The following is a 17887-nucleotide window of genomic DNA, read 5'->3' as shown; positions in this document are numbered from 1 at the left end:
TCAAACTGATTCAACATGAACACATTTAATGTACATCTCTAATTTACAAACTATGTACATGTAGTTTTAGGTAAAGTACCACAAACATTTAGGCAACGCTTTACATGCTTGGCTTCTTCACGATTGACGCTTATACTCGTTTTTGAAAGCCGCATGTCTAATTGATAGCCTAAGTGACAGACTATCTATTTGGAGGCGAACGTGTCACCCTTGTCACTTGTAGACGACAGCTTTCTTTTTCCATCCTGCGGAGAAGGCTCAAGTGACAATGTTGACATTGTTCGCCGATAGACGTCGGGCGTTTCCAAGTTGGCGCTGGTTGGATCGGCTTGGTAGGCCAATGCGTTTATCAGGACCTCGTCAGAGATAATATTCAGGGGCCGGACAAATTTCATCAGAGTCGCAGCAGGGATTTCATGAAATTTGATACATTTCAAAAACGGGCGAAGAAATTCCCGAAGTTTTTCGAAGTCGTCCGATTCCAGTTGCCGTCTGCTCCAGTCGAATGCCACTCTGAATTTCGTCGCCTCGGAAATCTCGAGTTGTTCACGCGAGAGTAGGAGAAGGATGACATCACGTGGGAGGCCGGCGAATTCGCGGTGCCCGGCCGCGAAATTTTTTTCTGCAGGATACTTCTGCCATAGTGTACATCTGACAGCCAATCAGAATTCAAGGCAAGCACGTGTCTTTGTTGACATCATCTTTCCACATGGCGCAATAATGTCAACAATGCCACGTGTTCTGATAATCTTGGAAAGAACAAGTTAGCAAATGGTTAGAGGAGTATATTAGCTAAAATATATTTATTTGCAGTATCTTAACATGTATTTTCATTGTCGAGTGGACTGTATTTATTGGACTTGTCTGTTAAAGGCGCACTGTGCTCGGCAAAATAGCCGAGGTTGAATGTTTATCTGTCAACCGTGTAACTAGTTCTGCTGTATATGCATAGGTGGCGCCACCATTCAATTTATTTTGTTTGCTTGTCAAAATGTGTTTTATACAATGGCCCTTCAACAATGTTCAAACTACCAAAATAGGCCTGATACCTTCAACAGCAGACATCGGATACACTGTCCCTTTAATAATTATCAACATTGGCAACTGTCAGTGTCACTGCCCCTTAAAATTTCACAAATCGCGAGACATCGGATACACTGTCCCTTTAATAATTATCAACATTGGCAACACTGTCAGTGTCACTGCCCCTTAAAATTTCACAAATCAATGCATGCACTGCAATGTAGCGATCAGATCAGCTGATGCCTCTTTTGTACGCATAATATCATCAATTTTACAATGAATCTGTGCAATTCATTCCTAAACACTACGACACAAACCTTGAGTTGAGCATAATTGGGGTCAGACAATGAACTATTGTCACATTCACAGTTGAAGTGGCACTCGGCATGCGACTCGGTATCGTCCATTGTATTTGCATTATCATGCATAAATAAACAGTGTGACGTCAAAGATCGCGCCAATTGTGATTGGCTGTCAGATGTACACTGTGGCAGAAGTATCCTGCAGAAAAAAATTTCGCTGCCCGGCCATGTCTCCGATATTTTGATCGACGTATTGTAGAACCTTGAGCAATAGAAAGAATCAGATATCACAACCAACAAGCACGAGCAACTTGAACATTTACGTCACTGGTAACTTCGGCGTAACTTCTATTAGACGGAACTGTGGTGCAAACTACCAAAAGCCGTGCGAAAAGAAGAGAGAAAAGACTAGTCGTCGCGAATGACAGTTCACCTTTTGCTTCTATCAACGCAATTCGTTCTTCTCCTCTGCTCTTATCACAATCACAATAATCCCGTATCTCATTTTGCGCCGCGAACTTGCAGCGATGTCAAGATGGCACAGCCCAAGCTTTCGAAACTTAATGCATCAAATGCCGTACCTTGGTTAGGACTAACTTGGTCGCCTTAAAATGGATATACTTCTCGACGGACTTGAGAATGACACAGGCGGTCTGTGGGGTCAGGAAGACGTCACAATATCGAGTACAAGCTTGCTTCAGGCCTTCGATGCCGTACTGCTCACCAGCGTTCAAAACACCTGCAGACGAAAAGCAATGATAGTACGATTGTTGCCAAAATGGGATGTCAAGCCAGGCCTGCTGCCTTCAACAGTTAGTACATCCAGAGTCGCGATGAAAGACGTGTACATCCAACTCCACGCTGTCTTCAGAGACAACTTCAAAGACGGAGACGGTCCTCACAGTTCACGAAAACACACGAGATGGCGTGGCGGTGTTTATGCTAGTGTAACAGGGTTTTCTGACCCATCCGTCGTCACACTCGTCCAACATGCCAACCCTGATATGATATGAGCAAGACATTGTCACAACCTGGGATTAAATCATCAGGGATAATGAATATGACCAAGGATTCATTAATGATGCAATGGGAATAAGTGTTGTAAACGTTGTGTCCTCTCTAGACATAAAGCGTATAGCTGATGTCAGTCTCCTCCTTTTAGATAGAATATTTATGATTCCAGGTCAAACCCAACGTTTGTTTGTCTCCCTCAATTAGCCTCGATGAAGCCGCCTTATGATGCCATGTCTTACCTAGAAGTATCTCTGGTGTTATACACAGCCTCCCACAGTGGATAAACTCCATCAGCTTCCTAAAGACATCAGGTTCGAACTCTTCAACGACAATAGTGTGGTACCTCCCGGCGACTAGCGGATCAACCGAATCTGTCCCCGTATTACTGGCACGCCTCGAGACGGAGATATTCTTTAATGTGCCCTTGATGTTGTCTCCGATACTGGTCCGGCGACGCCTGGTGTTTGCCCCGAGGCAGGAAGGGGTGTGGAGCTGCTGATGGAAGAGTCTGCAAGGCGGATAAAACCAGTGAAGTAATTTTTGGTGTCATGGGCTCTCACACTGGTCTGACCTACTCGAAGGACGAATAATAAAGAGAGAGAGAGTGTGTGTGCCTACTTACCGACTCCTCGCAGCAAGGATGGCCTTCACACCATAAACGTGTTCTTTCTCCGGTCCGACTGTAAACAGAACATCACAGTACTCCGGCATGGTCAGCAACAGCTGTATGTCATCCACCAGGCCGTCCTTGTCGTCAAATACGAATGCGTTGTTGTCGCAATCTGACGGGCGAGGGGAAGAACAATCTGAAATCGAAGACAAGACGCTGTGCAGTGTGAATGTGATCAGGTTCATCCATGGAGGTACCTCCATGGTTCATCACAGGCTAATTCCCGGCTGCCATGGACAAACAGGTCTTACAGATTGGGAATGAGGGGACAATGAGTGTTCTCACCTGACGATGTGCTGGTCCTGTCGTCCTGAATAAGATCAATAACAATGTCTTCGGCGAGAGTGACATCTACCCCGATTGTCTCCAGTTGTGCGTCAGTCGTCGATGCCATTATTATAGGTTAGCCGCCAATCGGGTGTGAGGATCGAGACAGTCGCGTTTTGTTTTGCCAAATTGGGTCGGAATGCGATACACTGGTGATGAAAACAGAAACAGCAATCAATGTCGTTTGGGCCCAATTTGACAGAAAAACGTTCGTCTCCTCTTCATTTGAACTCACGTTCTACTCTCCAACTCAAAGAGGAATAACCTATCCTCTGCTGTGATACAGACGTCACGTTTCTCATTGGAACTATGACAGAGTCGAAGATATTTGTCTTGGATGCTTGCGTGTCCCCTTGCTAGCAATGAACTGATGTCATTTCACTGACCCCACTGAAACAACAGTCTGGCTTTGTCCTCATCATTGCTTTTCACACCTTTGATCTCCTGAACTAGCGGACGACGAACTCTCTTGGATAGTGGTGTGAGATACACACGTGCCTGGTTAGAGACAGAGTTAGATGATATAAACATGGCAAGTCGCCCGATAATCGTTTTTTCAGCCTACTTACACCAGTCACAACCATGTGATTCTTTCTTAGACTTTGTGTCACATCCAGGTTCACCACTGTACGGATCAGACAAGACACTGTCACAACCAGACCTTCAGACTCATTTCACAACCTCGGAGACAAAGTAACAAACAGTATGTTCTCAATTCAAAGACACTGTCACAGCCAAACTTTTGAGACTTAAGTCATTAACAGCAAATTCTTAATTTGAAGACACGTCAGATTTTTAGACTCAATGGCACAACCATTGAAGTATGTTTATCTGGTCGATCTCTAATAGGCAGGACTGGGCCAAGCACGAGAGGGTCATCTGCATATATACATGTATGGTACCACTTCTAAATCTCCAAGCCTCTATATAAGTTGGAGGCGCCTAGTCACAACCACCTGGCCAAGGCTTACAGCTTCCCAGTTCAGTCGGACGCCAGAAAATCGAGTTTCACTCATTCTTTGTTTTGGATCGGACTCCACCTTCAGCAAAGGAGTAAGAAACAAAATCTTTAAAGAAAAACAAGACTTATATCTTTTATTTACAGATTACAATGTACAATTGATAACAAATCACAATACTGATGTGACAATTATAGTAAGATAGCATCCGCTACGACACCTAGTGAGTTAACACAACCACAGCCTGTCTGACCAACCCTTACTTCGCCAGCCACGTGACTGGCTTGTTCAAAGTGTGGAAAATCAGAAAATCCACCCTGGTTGTTTCCAAGAATGAACTTCCCTGAAAGGATTGTCTGTATTATGAATATATAGCAGAGGTGTGCATCATAATACAACATACATGTAGAAGTCAAGTATGTGTCCTAATACCAAGGACTACTTCTCTTACCGTACAGGGATATGGCCCATACAGACCTAGAACCCTATCCTTCCCCTTCACCCACCAAGCAACAAACCTACAGAGAGAAGAACTACATGTATGCTTCTAATGCCTACCAGCTGAGCTCTTTCAGTCGTATTCAAATCCAAGCACTGTCACTTTTCAAAGTAAAACTTTAGTCAAGGTGTTGAGAAACTCGGGAAAAAATGCTTTGGTATCAGCCACCAACAACAACATTGACAACAGTCCAGGCAATAACTACAATAACTTATACATTTACAGATTATTTACATTCTTAACTCATTTCTCAATATAACAATATACAGGGTGTTGTTACTCCTGACTATCTTACAGCAGAATTCCATGTGGTGTCTTTAAGATATGATTCCAAACCTCAGTCAATCCCGACCTGTGACACTACATACAGATCGTACAACATGTGTAACAAGCCAATACACATCGAACACATCCAAGTTACACCAACAAGCAGTTACTCAGTCCATGGAGACACCAACACCTTCTAGTACCATTAACTTGGTGGTCTTATCAGAAGGCTCAAGCAGAACTCAGTGAAGGTTGGAAACCACAACTGAACACTAGGAAACAAGCGTATCACAATCATAGCAGCAAATCTAAACGTTTCTGGCCCTGCAGGACATCATGTCTGCACAACCTGCATGAGTGTACATTCCACCACAAATATCGGAATGGGTCATCATGAATATGTTGTAAAACTTGAGGAGATGCCTCATGCCGTTATAAAGCTTGAAAGTGTTGAGCAGAACTGTATAAGAGTCATCTTGGACAATGAATTATTATAGTAGTTGACGCAAGAAGCTGTTAAAAGCACATGTATATGTGTTAGACCCCCTTGTCCAAAGTGAAGTTACTTTCTATTGGCATATTACTAATCTCCTAAATTAACACCACATTTTCGGTGCAGAACGAAATGAGTTAAACTATAATGAAAATCCGAAAATATATGCCATGCACTTCATCAAATAAACTGTTTGTGAAAAACATCATTTTCATCATACTTGTGGAGACTTATCATCACTCTCCTTAGAATCATCCTCAAAATGCACTAAAGCTTGCTGCAGGGGTTTCATTTCCACTTCCATGGGGTCCCCTCCAGTCTGTCTGCCTCCCCAGCGGTATCCTGGCGTTGATGTGCCACCGACGGCACCTCCTGGTAGGTTCTCAGGGGGCTGGGACGTGGCACCGTCGTTCCCTTCACCTTCTTCGTGGATGCTTGGCATACCTGCAAGTGAATGAGGAGTGTTTTCAAAAGGCCAGAACCATGATGCACCATCAGACAAAAGCTACAACACCCAAAGAAGTACACCACCCACTCCACATCCAAATGCAGCAGGAGTTGGCCTTGAATGATAAAGTAGGAGATAGGGACCAGTCTTTTTTGGTAAATTTGATGACTTTGTAAAGTTGTGCATACAAGTACCTTGATCTTGGTACTGCCAGACTGCCTTTGCCCGCATATCATCCAAGTCCAGGTATCCAGGCCGGCCAGCCCTGTGGCGTTGATGCAGCTCATGCATATAGAGGGCACTCAGATTCATCTCTGCAGATAACATTTCTCTTATGCCTGAAGGTAACAAGACAAGATTATCAAACAGGGCCATGGCAGTTTACATCCAAGCGTATATTGCACAAAAAAGTGTCATTGATAAGTAAACTTCAAATCAAGCTCTACTGTTATAACATTTCTGCAATACATACTGCGTGGATCTGAAAGGAGGATCATTAACTTTGCATTCAATACCCAAGAAAATCAACATACCCTCTTCCACTGGCTGGCCACCAGCGTTATGAAGATAAACATTGGAAATCGATAACGGTCCAAGTGAGGGCATGCTCGTCAGGGGCGGGCCACCTCCACTGCTCCCCATAGCACCAGAGCTTGTCAGGCTGCTCAATAACCCATGCTCGCTCCCTGTAAGTGGACCCTCAGATTTACTGACCCCTCCACGGAGTCTTGGCAGGGCGGTTTGTCTGGAAGGGAATTGGACTCCACTGGGACTCATGCTGGGAGACTGCTGTGATCGCCACTGCCCCATGCTGGGAGACTGCTGTGATCGCCACTGCCCCATGCTGGGTTGAGCCAGGCTTGACATTACACTGGTATACTGGAAGGTAAAGCGACAACAGTTTAAAAAGAACCATGACGTACAAGTCATACAATGTATGCACAGCAACTGACCAGTGATACATGTAGTTTCTTTTACAGGCCTCATATAACTGCAAACACCTAATCATTTGTGCTCAATCATCAACCTATGGTTAACTGAATAGCAGACATCTATTTAGACCATCTCTTTCACTGCGACTAACCCTCACGACAATGCTATGTGACATAACATCAGAAACACAGCGACTGATGTACATGTAGCTCACTGCAGTCCATGTCATTTTCAACAGAACAATATACTATCAATACTCACGCCTGGGCCCATGGAAGATAGTGTGTTGATGGAGTTGAAGAGAGCGTTGTCACCCACACCCTGTACAGGCATGCCAAATGAGTTCATCTCTCGCTGGGCCTCTTCCTTGATGTTGGTGAGGAACATACTGCAGTCCTCTGGCGGCTTCCATTCGGGATTCGTTAACTGGAGAAAAGATTGAACATTATTTATACCAGACAGAGAAATTGACTCGCAGCTCTCAACTCAACTTTTGGAAACCTCTTCATGAGCAGTGACAAGTACTCTTTGTGTTGTAATATGTTGTGCAACACGGTCGAAAGTTTTAATGCAAGAGAGGTGCTGTTAAATTTCATACTTACAGTGAAATGCATGAGTGACAATTCTGTCTTCCCATGCTCCGCCTGCTCTGAACGACTAGGTTTAATCTCAATTTGACCAACCCACTGGAAAAGAGATTAGTACAAGTTAGGACAAAGTCTCATTATCATAGAAAAGGGAAAAGTCAGCATAGGTTCTCTCTGAGCCTTTCATCTTCTTCTTCTTTATTCACCCTTGTGAAAGTCTTGTCCCTTCACACTACTGGACCAGTAACACCAGCTTCTGCCAATCAGGAGTTCATCTCAACAACACTTTCCTAGTGAATAGACTTACCTCTGGGTTGCCATGGCGTTTTATGTCCATCTGAGCAAAAGAGCACACATCACCGACACCGATCACCTCGACTGTGAAATTGCGGTAGAAATCCACAAGCTCCAACGACTTGTGTCTGAGTGAGAAGCACAGGATGAGAGGGGTGATGATAGGACTGAACAATTCCTCCAATAGGTAGATCTGAAAGAAGAAAACAATTCATGAGATTGTATTGTATTCACGCTGGTTAAGTATTGGGCAGAGGGGAGTGTTGGCATCAAATGGGCTTGATTTGGAGGAGATAACACTGAGTTAAAGCCAGCGTCAGTGACAAAACTTGTTGGAACAACCGGGCCGAGGACCAGGGAAGCAATCGTAGAATGCTCATCGCCCACTCCTGGGAAGATCCCGTCTGGGGATTTGGCTGCTTCTTATACCAAGTATAGCTGAGACTTTGACAGGAGCTTTTAATACTTACACATTTATACTGATAAAGTTGGGCAAACTCATCTCGGACCTTGTATGTGTGTGCACTCCCCTTCCAGTGGTCGGGGATGTAGTGTATCTGGGCAAGGATTCGCTCCATACGTGTTTCGGGGCAGGCAACCATATGCTGAAATGAGAGAATTTGGTCAGGATATATCATCATTCTCTAAGCTGTTTGAGGGATATTTTCTGATAACACTGATTTCCTTCATGTGGAAAATCAACAGGCGAAGTCAAAAGAGAACATCTCTGGGCCTACTTGGCACCTTGCAGGAATATAAATAACCACCGAAGAGACAAACTAGAAGAAAACAGCAGAATGACTGAAGACATGGTACAGGTGGGATGAGTGCAGATGAAGAAGGAGCAAACCCACCTCGTCTGGTATTAGATTCCTACATATGGTTACGACGACACCTAAGATGGTCATAGTGGTCAGTATATGTTCAACACTCAGAGTATCTTCATCTATCACTGTCAGGATAATCAACACTGCCAGAACAGAGCCAGCAAAAAATAAGATGTTTCTGAAATAAAAAAGAAAACCAAATAAAGTCTGCATTTATTCTGGTAGCAGTCTGAAATATCTGTCACAGTAGACTGTTCATCACTGAACAAAAGGTATGCAAGATGTTCATGTTAAACTGAGAGGAAACTATTACCACACAATGTACTAAGATGCCAATGCTTCAAACAGGGCAATGAAAAGAATTGGGACTTACTTGGCGAGCACCACAACAAGAGGAGATGTAAATATGGCCATGTATTTAGAAGCTGGTCGGTAACCTCGACTCAGTCTGAAAACAGAGTATCAGAACATAAGAGACAGTTGATTGAAAGAATACAGAATGATACAGGAAGAAGCTTCTGTGGTCAAGAGCTTTTCAAAGAATGGTCATGGAAGCAGGTGTTTTGTAAATTATCAACATTTTCAGACAATATTTGTGTGAGCCCCACACTTCATGACAAATATCAAATTATACAAGTGTCTATGATGTACAATCTCACTGTAAGAGCACACACCTGGCGTTGAACTCATGGTCCAATTCGTTGAAGTGTCGGAGATAAAGCCTTGCATAGTGCGACCAGCGCCGAGCCCCGAGACTCCCAGGTTCTCGCTTGATCAACTGAAACACAACAACATAAATGTAGAAACAAATCTCAAGCGAAATCGACACATGGCCAGGTGTCAAATTCAATATCCGAAATTCGTGGGTTTGATACGTATCACAGACACATAGCTTGTAACCTTGGTTTAGTCTCCTGACTTTCACTGCTGTGTCCATTGAATAAGACTTTATCAAGATTCCATGTACATTTGGTCAGTGCCAGGGCCCCATTCAAGGGAGGAACATACTTGAACACGCTGAAGCTGCGAAGGCCTACTCCATCACAGGAGATACACGTGATGTCACCAGTCAATATCCCTGAACTGTCAGAATAACCTACCTCAGCATATCGAAAGAATGAATACAAAATCTGCCAGAGAAATATCACAGGACACAGGACAAAGTTGGCAATACCTATCCACAGGATGCGTTGGGCCAAACTGAAAATAGAACAATTTTATCTGGATCAAGAAAAGTTTCAAGTAGGCAGTCTCTGATGATATGTTGACTAAGCTTTGGCAAGCCATTTCATGTCATTGTCAGCATTGGGTAACACATGTAGCAAACTGATACTCATACATGCACAGCTACTAAGCTCAGTCGAGTATCCACATGTACTCTGTCTTAGGCAACAAGTGATTTATTTCAGAGCTCACATCAGAATGATGGAAAACTAAACACTTACTGTTCAGCTAATTCCTTTCGTTTCTGGCCACTTTTGAAGTCGGATTTCAAGTGCCAGTAGTTTTCCCATGGTGACCATGGACCCCCTGAAATAGAATTTTCTCAAACATCAGATCAGAATATTCCTTACATTAACAATTGACTCAAATTTTGACATAATGCATCTGAAATTTACGCAAAGTCTGAGGATAATGAGCTGGCCCATGCATGCCATTGGATTTCCTTTCACCTAAGACAATACATGCACACAGGCATTATTTACAGGTAAACCAATCTTACTTACAAAATAAAATCATCTCCAGGTTATACTTCAAACCACTACTCAGAAAGATACTGGAAAAAAGAAGGAAGATAAGTCAATGTCTTTGATCAGCACATGTAACCAACTGTACAGTCATGCAGTGGCAAGGTGTCAGCTTCAAGATAGAGGACCTTAAGAGCATACAAACAAGTGATTGTGATTGCTGCAGGTACATTGATGCATCAGTGAGCATCTACTGGGTCAAAGATCATAAGAAGAAACCCCAGGCATATGAATAGCACGCCACTATGACATCAAACTATCTCCTTAGAAAATCTGCTTCTATAAAACAATACTCACTATTCCCCAAAAAATGGCACTGGATATTTGATGGACAAGATGGACTTGTTCACCATGGCTATCATGTAGTTCTTGAACCTCAGGATACGGTGGTAGATGTCTGGAGAGAACATGTCATACTTCTTAAGCATCACAGAAAAAAACCTCAATGAAAACAGAGAAATGCATATTTGTTCATAATATGAGGTTGTGCATAGGTCACTGCTTTGACTCTCCCCAAGTCAAGCTCCAGTGTAGTGCTGATTGATTGATACCCCTGAGGAGATACATCATGTTTCAAGCTTGGGGAAAGCCTAAGTAAGCCTGTTATGTATAATGGAAAAGCCACCTACCGAGTTCACTCAACTCCTGCTTGTGTATGCACATCTGCTGTTCTTTCTGAACGTCCAACATCCGTCGCTGGACTTCATGCCATGTCATGTTAGACATATCATCCTAATGGTAAAGAGGGTATGATTTTTAAAACCAGACAATCAAGGCTTTCAAGAATTTGAAAGATATTCCGATTATCCGATTGTATCCAGCCTTTTTAAACTAGGATCCACGAATCAATTAGCCAAATCTGTAAGCTATTTTTATTATTATGAGAAGAACATTTGGAAGCGCCACCATTTTTCATTTGATTACCGGGTATGATTCTACCTCTCCGCTATGATTTCCATTTAAGAAGTTATTTCACCTACCGCTGTAATTTTAAGGGCGTTGATATAGAATGCTCGGATCTCTGAATATCTGAAGACATTGTAGATGATCTTAATGAACCTGAACATCCAGAACACCAGCGCGATGATTAGACAGATTACAATTGCTGAATTCAACCTGAAAGGGAAAAAAACACAAAAGCTGTAGTCTGAACAAAATGGGCTCAGTTGCTATGATTCTGCAGGATACAAACTTGTGGCTTTCAGGATATTGCATAGCAAGCCGAGGACATGACAGGTTCTTGAAACTGGGAATATCATACAATGTACATGCACTATCATCATCATCAACATCACACATTTCTGACTCTCGGGACAAAGCGTACTTACTGTCCAATACATTGATTGATTGGAATCACAGACTCGGGAATCGTCACTTTGTGCGAAACATTGAACGCCACATTCGCGAACAGGATGTCGTAGTGGACACACTCGATCAGGTACGTCGAGAATAAGACAACGAATGCAAGTTGCCTGAAATGAAAGGAATAATGGTTAAGAAATGGCAGATATTCTGATCAGAAAGCTCATTCTGAACATCAAGAGTTAATCGGTCCGTTACCTCCCCTAACGGAGTCCGGGACGGCGGAGTCGATCCAAACCTTGAGGGTCAAGATGCCAAAATGGCCCAAATCTACTGAATGGAATGGAATGGATGGAATGCTGAAATCTTGATTGGAAAACATCCAAAAACAAAGGAAAAGGCATCTTGTAGTACTAGTTCAAAAACAATCAACTTTATTTAGGATGAATAATGCACTTTTCAGTCTTGTTCAAAAACAGCAACACTTACAGTAACTGGAGTGCATCCTCTATAAACATACACAGGAAGCCATTCCGTTGGTGATAATGGTAGACACGGGTAAAAAACTCATCAAGATTCTCAATATGATTCCAACGTGCTGAAAAAGTAGAAGCTCTGAAGTGGTGAGAAAGCAAACTTTATCCTCGCAGTATGGATTAAGAATGGATTAATTCAGTTTTAATCTAATTTGTTATTTTGAACATAGGCCTAACAAACCTTTCCCATTTTCTGGCACAACGTGGATGATGTTTTCATTGGGTGGTGTCTCGCCATCATCTTCTTCAAAAGTCCGCAGAGGCTGGTAGCTGGTTTCGAAGGTAGACATACTTCAATCTGGCATGATACAGTCACTTTTTCACTTTTAGAAACAAACCCTGAAAATAACGAATGGCAACCATAGTTAAAGGCAAAGTGCTTCTAAAATCGAAGATACAATTTTTCGCTGACATGTTGAGTAACTGTCCACTTTCACTTTCCCTTTCTAAAGAAGTCTATGGCCGCAGACCAACAACCAACAGCTGATTTTGTCATTGAATACGGCATTGCAACATGAGTTACCTTATCAGAGTTAGAATGCATGGGATGCTTGCAGGCATGATGATGGGCGTGGCGCTGCCTGAGTGACAGACAGCTGCTGTTCTAGGCCTAGCTTGCCTTAAGAATGTTGTGATAGACATCCACGACAGAACTGTAGTGTTACAAGGAGACCGACGAAAAATAAGAGATATGTCAGGGATACCACTAATTTTTGAATGCATGCTGGCAAGCTTTGTTTTTCAGTGCAAATCCGTCAAATACAACATGTACAATGCACCACACAGTCTCACACGATCGTGACGATGACAATGCACTGACCCTGGATAGTGGATGAATCATGGAATGGATTGAGGGCGTCCCAACTAACCTCGCGGTTCACAGCCAATCCATCAAGCCCGAGTCAAATAGCTTTATTTCTATGTGTTCTTCATGGTCAAGTCTAAGCATACACAATCATCTTTTTGAAATTAAATTCCATGATTCTTTGACAAACAAGACGAAAGACAAATTATAAATGATTTTTCAGATCATAACAATGGAACTCTGGGAAATTTCGATTATGGTCTCGTGAGGGAGTTTTTCCCAAATGTACGCGATGATGACGTTGGCCAGTTCAGACTGTAAATCTTATTCAGGCCGAATTAGTGCCATTTTCTCTCATAAAACATTGTATTTTATCAACAAATACCAAAATATGATCTTTATGAATACAATTTGACACTTACTGGTGAGTTTTAAGATGATTGTATTGAGCGGTTATACTAATTCCCGACCTACCCCGACCCCCGAAGTCTCCGGTCTTTCACAGCCGGCGGCTGGTGTGAGCATCTTGACCCTCAAGCCTTGGAGCCACTCCGCCGACCCAGACTCCGTTACACCCACGGACCGATTAACTCGCGGTTAATAGATGTAATTATTGGAGTTGATTTGCTCAACTTGGCATCGTTCAAACGTCTTGAAATTAACAGACGTGCTGTATGTATGTAAAGAGTACAAATATGAATATTCGGAAAGGTCGGGAAAAGTCGGGGTAGGTCGGGAATTAGTATGACCCGTATTTTCTGAGAACTACATACGCAGCGTAAGGCACACACTGGATCAGTGTGTGGACAATCAAACTGTGGCAGAGGGATTATGTTCAGCGGGTGTATGTAATTTGGACATTTGGCCCGGCGCCCGGGAGATTGACCGCGGAGAACGAAATCAGCGCCTCTAGTGTCAAGATAGATTTTCCTGCAGCCATTATCAAAATTTCTTTCGGTTATCGATTTCTCCTAAATTTGTGGCAATTGATGTGCTTTTCCGATGAATAATATAGCAATCAACCAGGTGTGCAAACAGTAAAAGATTATTCAAACTCTAGGTTTTATTAGATTTGTTGCATTCTTGATTCTTCGGTTTAATCGGTGTACTCAAAGTCTATCTAAGGCGTCCGAAAATAGGTTGTGCTTTATACATGATGATCATGTATTATACACACAGTAACAGGAAGATTAAGTAGGACACATTATAAATCATGATTCGTTCTCGGATGAAAATGAAGCCAGCTTTTTGATTGGATTTGAATCTTGTACAGTGGACTGGACCATCACCATGAGTTGACCGTGCAATTTTTCACGCTTACTCTTTCAGATGATGAATGTGACTGGCACCCAGCCACCAACATCGACTGCCATTCCTGCAGGCTCCATGCAGCAGGTCGACCGCGAGAAGATCTACCAGTGGATTGTGGAGCTCTCTTGTCCAGATACAAGAGAAAATGCTCTTTTGGAATTAAGGTGAGCACCGTACGTTTACGAAAACGTCGCGTCTCGTCACGTTACAGTAATGTAAAATGCATGGTGACGTGACGACGGCCAACACTACGTCATGTAAACGTTGTTCCCAATCAAGTGCATGAATCTATAGTGTAGTGCACTGTGAGTCGCTTTCTTCTTTCTGTTCTCTTTATACAACTTTACAAGTGCGGTTCTGCAATGATGTTTTTTTGTTTCAGCAAAAAGCGTGAAGTTGTCCCAGAGCTTGCACCCATGTTGTGGCATTCATTCGGAACAGTCGCCGCTCTGCTCCAGGAGATCATCAACATCTATCCTGCGATTAACCCACCTCATCTTACTGTAAGTGACAGTGGAAGGTCGTCTCGACCAAAAGCAAGTAAATTGGAGTCAAAATTCACTGCTGGTCTTGAAGGCAGGAACCATTGAGTGGCCAAAGTGAGGAAATGAAGACAATGGAGAACAGTGACTGCCTGTGTTTAAACTTAAAATGTGTTTAAACTTGTGTGGGTTGAATTTATTTTTAAAGCAAAGGTGCCCAAAGATGATGATGCCGCTGGTAATGGTAATCATCGTAATCAGCCGAGGGTTCTGAAGAGTAGATTGAACGGCCTTGCATATCCCTCGTATTTCATTAGGTCAAATTGTTTCTTTCAGGCCCACCAGTCCAACAGAGTATGCAATGCACTAGCTTTATTACAGTGTGTAGCGTCACATCCAGAGACAAGATCTGCATTTTTAAGAGGTGAGCAAATCTGTTGCGAATATCAAGCCATCATTCCTGTACCAATAAGTTCTGGATACAGAGATGTGCATTGTTTCCAGTATCACAATGGTCAAAACTTTGAAAATAAAACGGAGTGTCGAGCTCGCCATTTGAGCAAAAAGTTCTCTAATCTGATAGCAAATAGATCATTTGCTGTGGTTTTCATTTATAATGAATGTTTTTTCAGCTCATATTCCTCTCTTCCTATATCCATTCCTGCACACTGTGAGCAAAACAAGACCATTTGAGTATTTACGTCTGACGAGCTTGGGAGTCATAGGTGCTCTAGTCAAGGTGAGGGCTTGTTTTAACTTCAGTCACTTGCCACTTCTTTTCCAACGTCTTACTCATTACTGCCAATATGATCCATCTTGGACCCAGATGGATGTCTGAAATAATGCCAGCGAGAATGTCATCAGACATCAGAGATTTGGACGCCTCATCCTTTGAGTAAGTTCCATTGATTTTGACCAGAACAATGTATTTTTCATTGTTTCAGACTGACGAACAAGAAGTGATTAACTTCCTCCTCACAACAGAAATCATTCCACTTTGTCTTCGAATAATGGAGTCTGGTAGCGAACTTTCAAAAACTGTACGTACATGTATATTACTTCTCAGCTGGTTTAGACTTTTTTGTCCTGGAGTGCTGTCTTTGGATTGGACAGTACACCACAACTGCGAGATAGATCATGATGTGGCTGGTCCATGATTGGCTGCGTAACAAGAGGTATCAGCTTGTTTTTGGCTTTCGTATGAAATAATAGAAAATGTCTGTGTATAATATTTGAGGAACTAAGAACATGACAAAACATAACTTTGATCATGACCATGACAGGAGAAATGGCTACATTGACACAATTGACACAATGTCTCTAACATTTTGTCTTAAATTTCTTGTCTTTCAGGTTGCCACTTTTATTTTACAAAAAATCCTCCTGGATGAAACTGGTTTATCGTATATTTGTCAGACATATGAAAGATTCTCTCATGTTGCCATGATTCTGGTAAGGTTTTCTTCATCTTTTTAACTTAAGTCTTTAAAATGTTCCTTCAAGTTTGGTTTATAGATGTCGAGAAAATCTCTCTCTCATTTCTAAAGTTCTTTAATCTTCCTCAAGTGAATCTTGACCTCCATCCAGCAGATTTGATCCATTCAGAACCTACCTATCATTACAGTAGTTTGTGTTTAATTGCAGGGTAAAATGGTGCTCTCCCTTGCCAAGGACCAGTCAGCTAGGTTACTCAAACATGTTGTCAGGTGCTATCTCAGGTTATCAGATAATCCAAGGTAAATACTTTGTTTTTCTTGCTACGGTGTACCATCCAGTGTTTGTACAGATACAGTCCCCACAGACAATTGGCTTGCAACTCCATTCTAGTATACCTGTACATTCCTTTCTTATTCCAGTCTTATTCATTCTTGTATTTTTCCAGAGCTAAAGAAGCCCTCCGTCAATGTCTGCCGGACCAACTGAAAGACAGCACTTTCTCCACATGTCTGAAAGATGACAACTCCACTAAACGCTGGCTCGCACAGCTCCTGAAGAATCTGGAGACACTCGGCACTGCTGACCCAAGGAGTATACCGATGCCACCACAATGATGATTTGGTTATCCAGGATAGACGAGACTGGGGAACTTCCGAGGGATGGACATTGAACTTTGTGTGGAACTTGAACTTCTCTCATTTTCAACACGGCATTCAGTCTACATGTACTCTCTGACCGATGGTGTACAAAATGACAAATATTAACATTATTACATTAGAAATTGTATTGACCTTACGTCAAAGGTTTTGAGTACATGTATACTTAAAAACTTCATGCGAAGCTGAATGATAGCATTTGAGTGATTGTTCATGTTAAAAACGGGTTCCTCCTGACACCTACATGTATAACATATGTCTTCCAATAAGTACACTTCTTTGATCCGGAATCAGCCACTTTACTTTTCTCAGTCTCGGATATTCAGGAGTTGTTACGAATTTGGCAATATGGACTTAAATATGCTTGACGTACTTGAAGAAAACCCAGCTCTGGGGGTCTTCACGCTAAAACGAACCGTGCTGGAAAAAGAACACTGCATAGACATGCACATACATGTAGAGACTGCATGGACACAAACATACATGTAGAGACTGCATGGACACTAACATGTCTCGACCATTTGATTTCTCAATAGGACAATCTTGTGACCAACTGGGGCATTTTGGTTGCAGGGGAAGTCGACAGATGTGAGGTCATTTCAGTGCATCTGCCTAAATGTCATTTAGTCCTGACTTGACGAGGCCAAAGAACCGTGTTCTTTTTGTCGTTAAATGTTGATAATGGATGTAGGATAGCAATTCATAGGCTGATCCGATTGGTATCTGCTCCTTAATAAAGTATTCTTGTCATTGATATATGAGAACTTGTCTTGATTTGCTGTGGGATATGTCGTCCAGACAATATGAGGGCATTTCCCTCGATACATACTTACTCCCTCAATGAAAACATGTGTGAGGAGAAGTGTTGTAGGCCCTGTTTGCGAGAGGATGAGACATCTGTTACTTTCTGTGTCATTCCAAAAGACTTGCATCCTCCAGCAGAGTGCAACCTCCGACTGGGTCTGGA

General features: G+C 42.5%; 3 protein-coding genes across 4 annotated transcripts; 1 reads left to right on the top strand and 2 right to left on the bottom strand.

The window, feature by feature from the left end:
- Positions 1-63: 63 nt before the first annotated feature.
- On the bottom strand, positions 64-3403 carry LOC135500773 (serine-enriched protein-like). Its single transcript, XM_064792422.1, has 6 exons — positions 3295-3403; positions 2962-3145; positions 2579-2847; positions 1907-2064; positions 1508-1587; positions 64-651 (listed from the first exon to the last, which is right to left on the bottom strand). The coding sequence occupies exons 1-6, from the start codon at positions 3401-3403 to the stop codon at positions 186-188; spliced, it is 1266 nt and encodes a 421-aa protein (XP_064648492.1). The 3' UTR covers positions 64-185.
- A 1001-nt stretch (positions 3404-4404) lies between these two features.
- LOC135500397 (autophagy-related protein 9A-like) lies at positions 4405-13271 on the bottom strand. Of its 2 annotated transcripts, none has more exons than XM_064791844.1 (20): positions 13099-13271; positions 12411-12568; positions 12183-12291; positions 11720-11863; positions 11372-11507; positions 11021-11123; positions 10689-10788; positions 10371-10420; positions 10089-10173; positions 9744-9843; positions 9318-9421; positions 9017-9091; positions 8671-8821; positions 8287-8421; positions 7830-8009; positions 7538-7621; positions 7197-7361; positions 6536-6881; positions 6197-6340; positions 4405-5998 (listed from the first exon to the last, which is right to left on the bottom strand). In XM_064791844.1, the coding sequence occupies exons 2-20, from the start codon at positions 12517-12519 to the stop codon at positions 5769-5771; spliced, it is 2550 nt and encodes an 849-aa protein (XP_064647914.1). In that variant the 5' UTR covers positions 12520-12568; positions 13099-13271; the 3' UTR covers positions 4405-5768. The 2 variants fall into 2 exon arrangements, with proteins under 2 accessions (XP_064647914.1, XP_064647915.1); XM_064791845.1 differs by lacking the exon at positions 13099-13271 and adding an exon at positions 12753-12842.
- Positions 13272-13942: 671 nt separating this feature from the next.
- Positions 13943-17676, top strand: LOC135500302 (CCR4-NOT transcription complex subunit 9). The gene is made up of 9 exons (XM_064791687.1): positions 13943-14060; positions 14364-14509; positions 14728-14848; positions 15164-15251; positions 15460-15566; positions 15772-15867; positions 16181-16279; positions 16472-16563; positions 16710-17676. Exons 1-9 carry the CDS (start codon positions 14037-14039, stop codon positions 16876-16878), a joined length of 942 nt encoding a protein of 313 aa, XP_064647757.1. The 5' UTR covers positions 13943-14036; the 3' UTR covers positions 16879-17676.
- The last annotated feature ends 211 nt before the right edge of the window (positions 17677-17887 follow it).

Source organism: Lineus longissimus, chromosome 16 (assembly GCF_910592395.1).
Source record: "Lineus longissimus chromosome 16, tnLinLong1.2, whole genome shotgun sequence".
Lineage (NCBI taxonomy): Eukaryota > Metazoa > Nemertea > Pilidiophora > Heteronemertea > Lineidae > Lineus > Lineus longissimus.
Note: the sequence above shows the minus strand (reverse complement) of the source record. Positions and strands in the feature narration are given on the sequence as shown.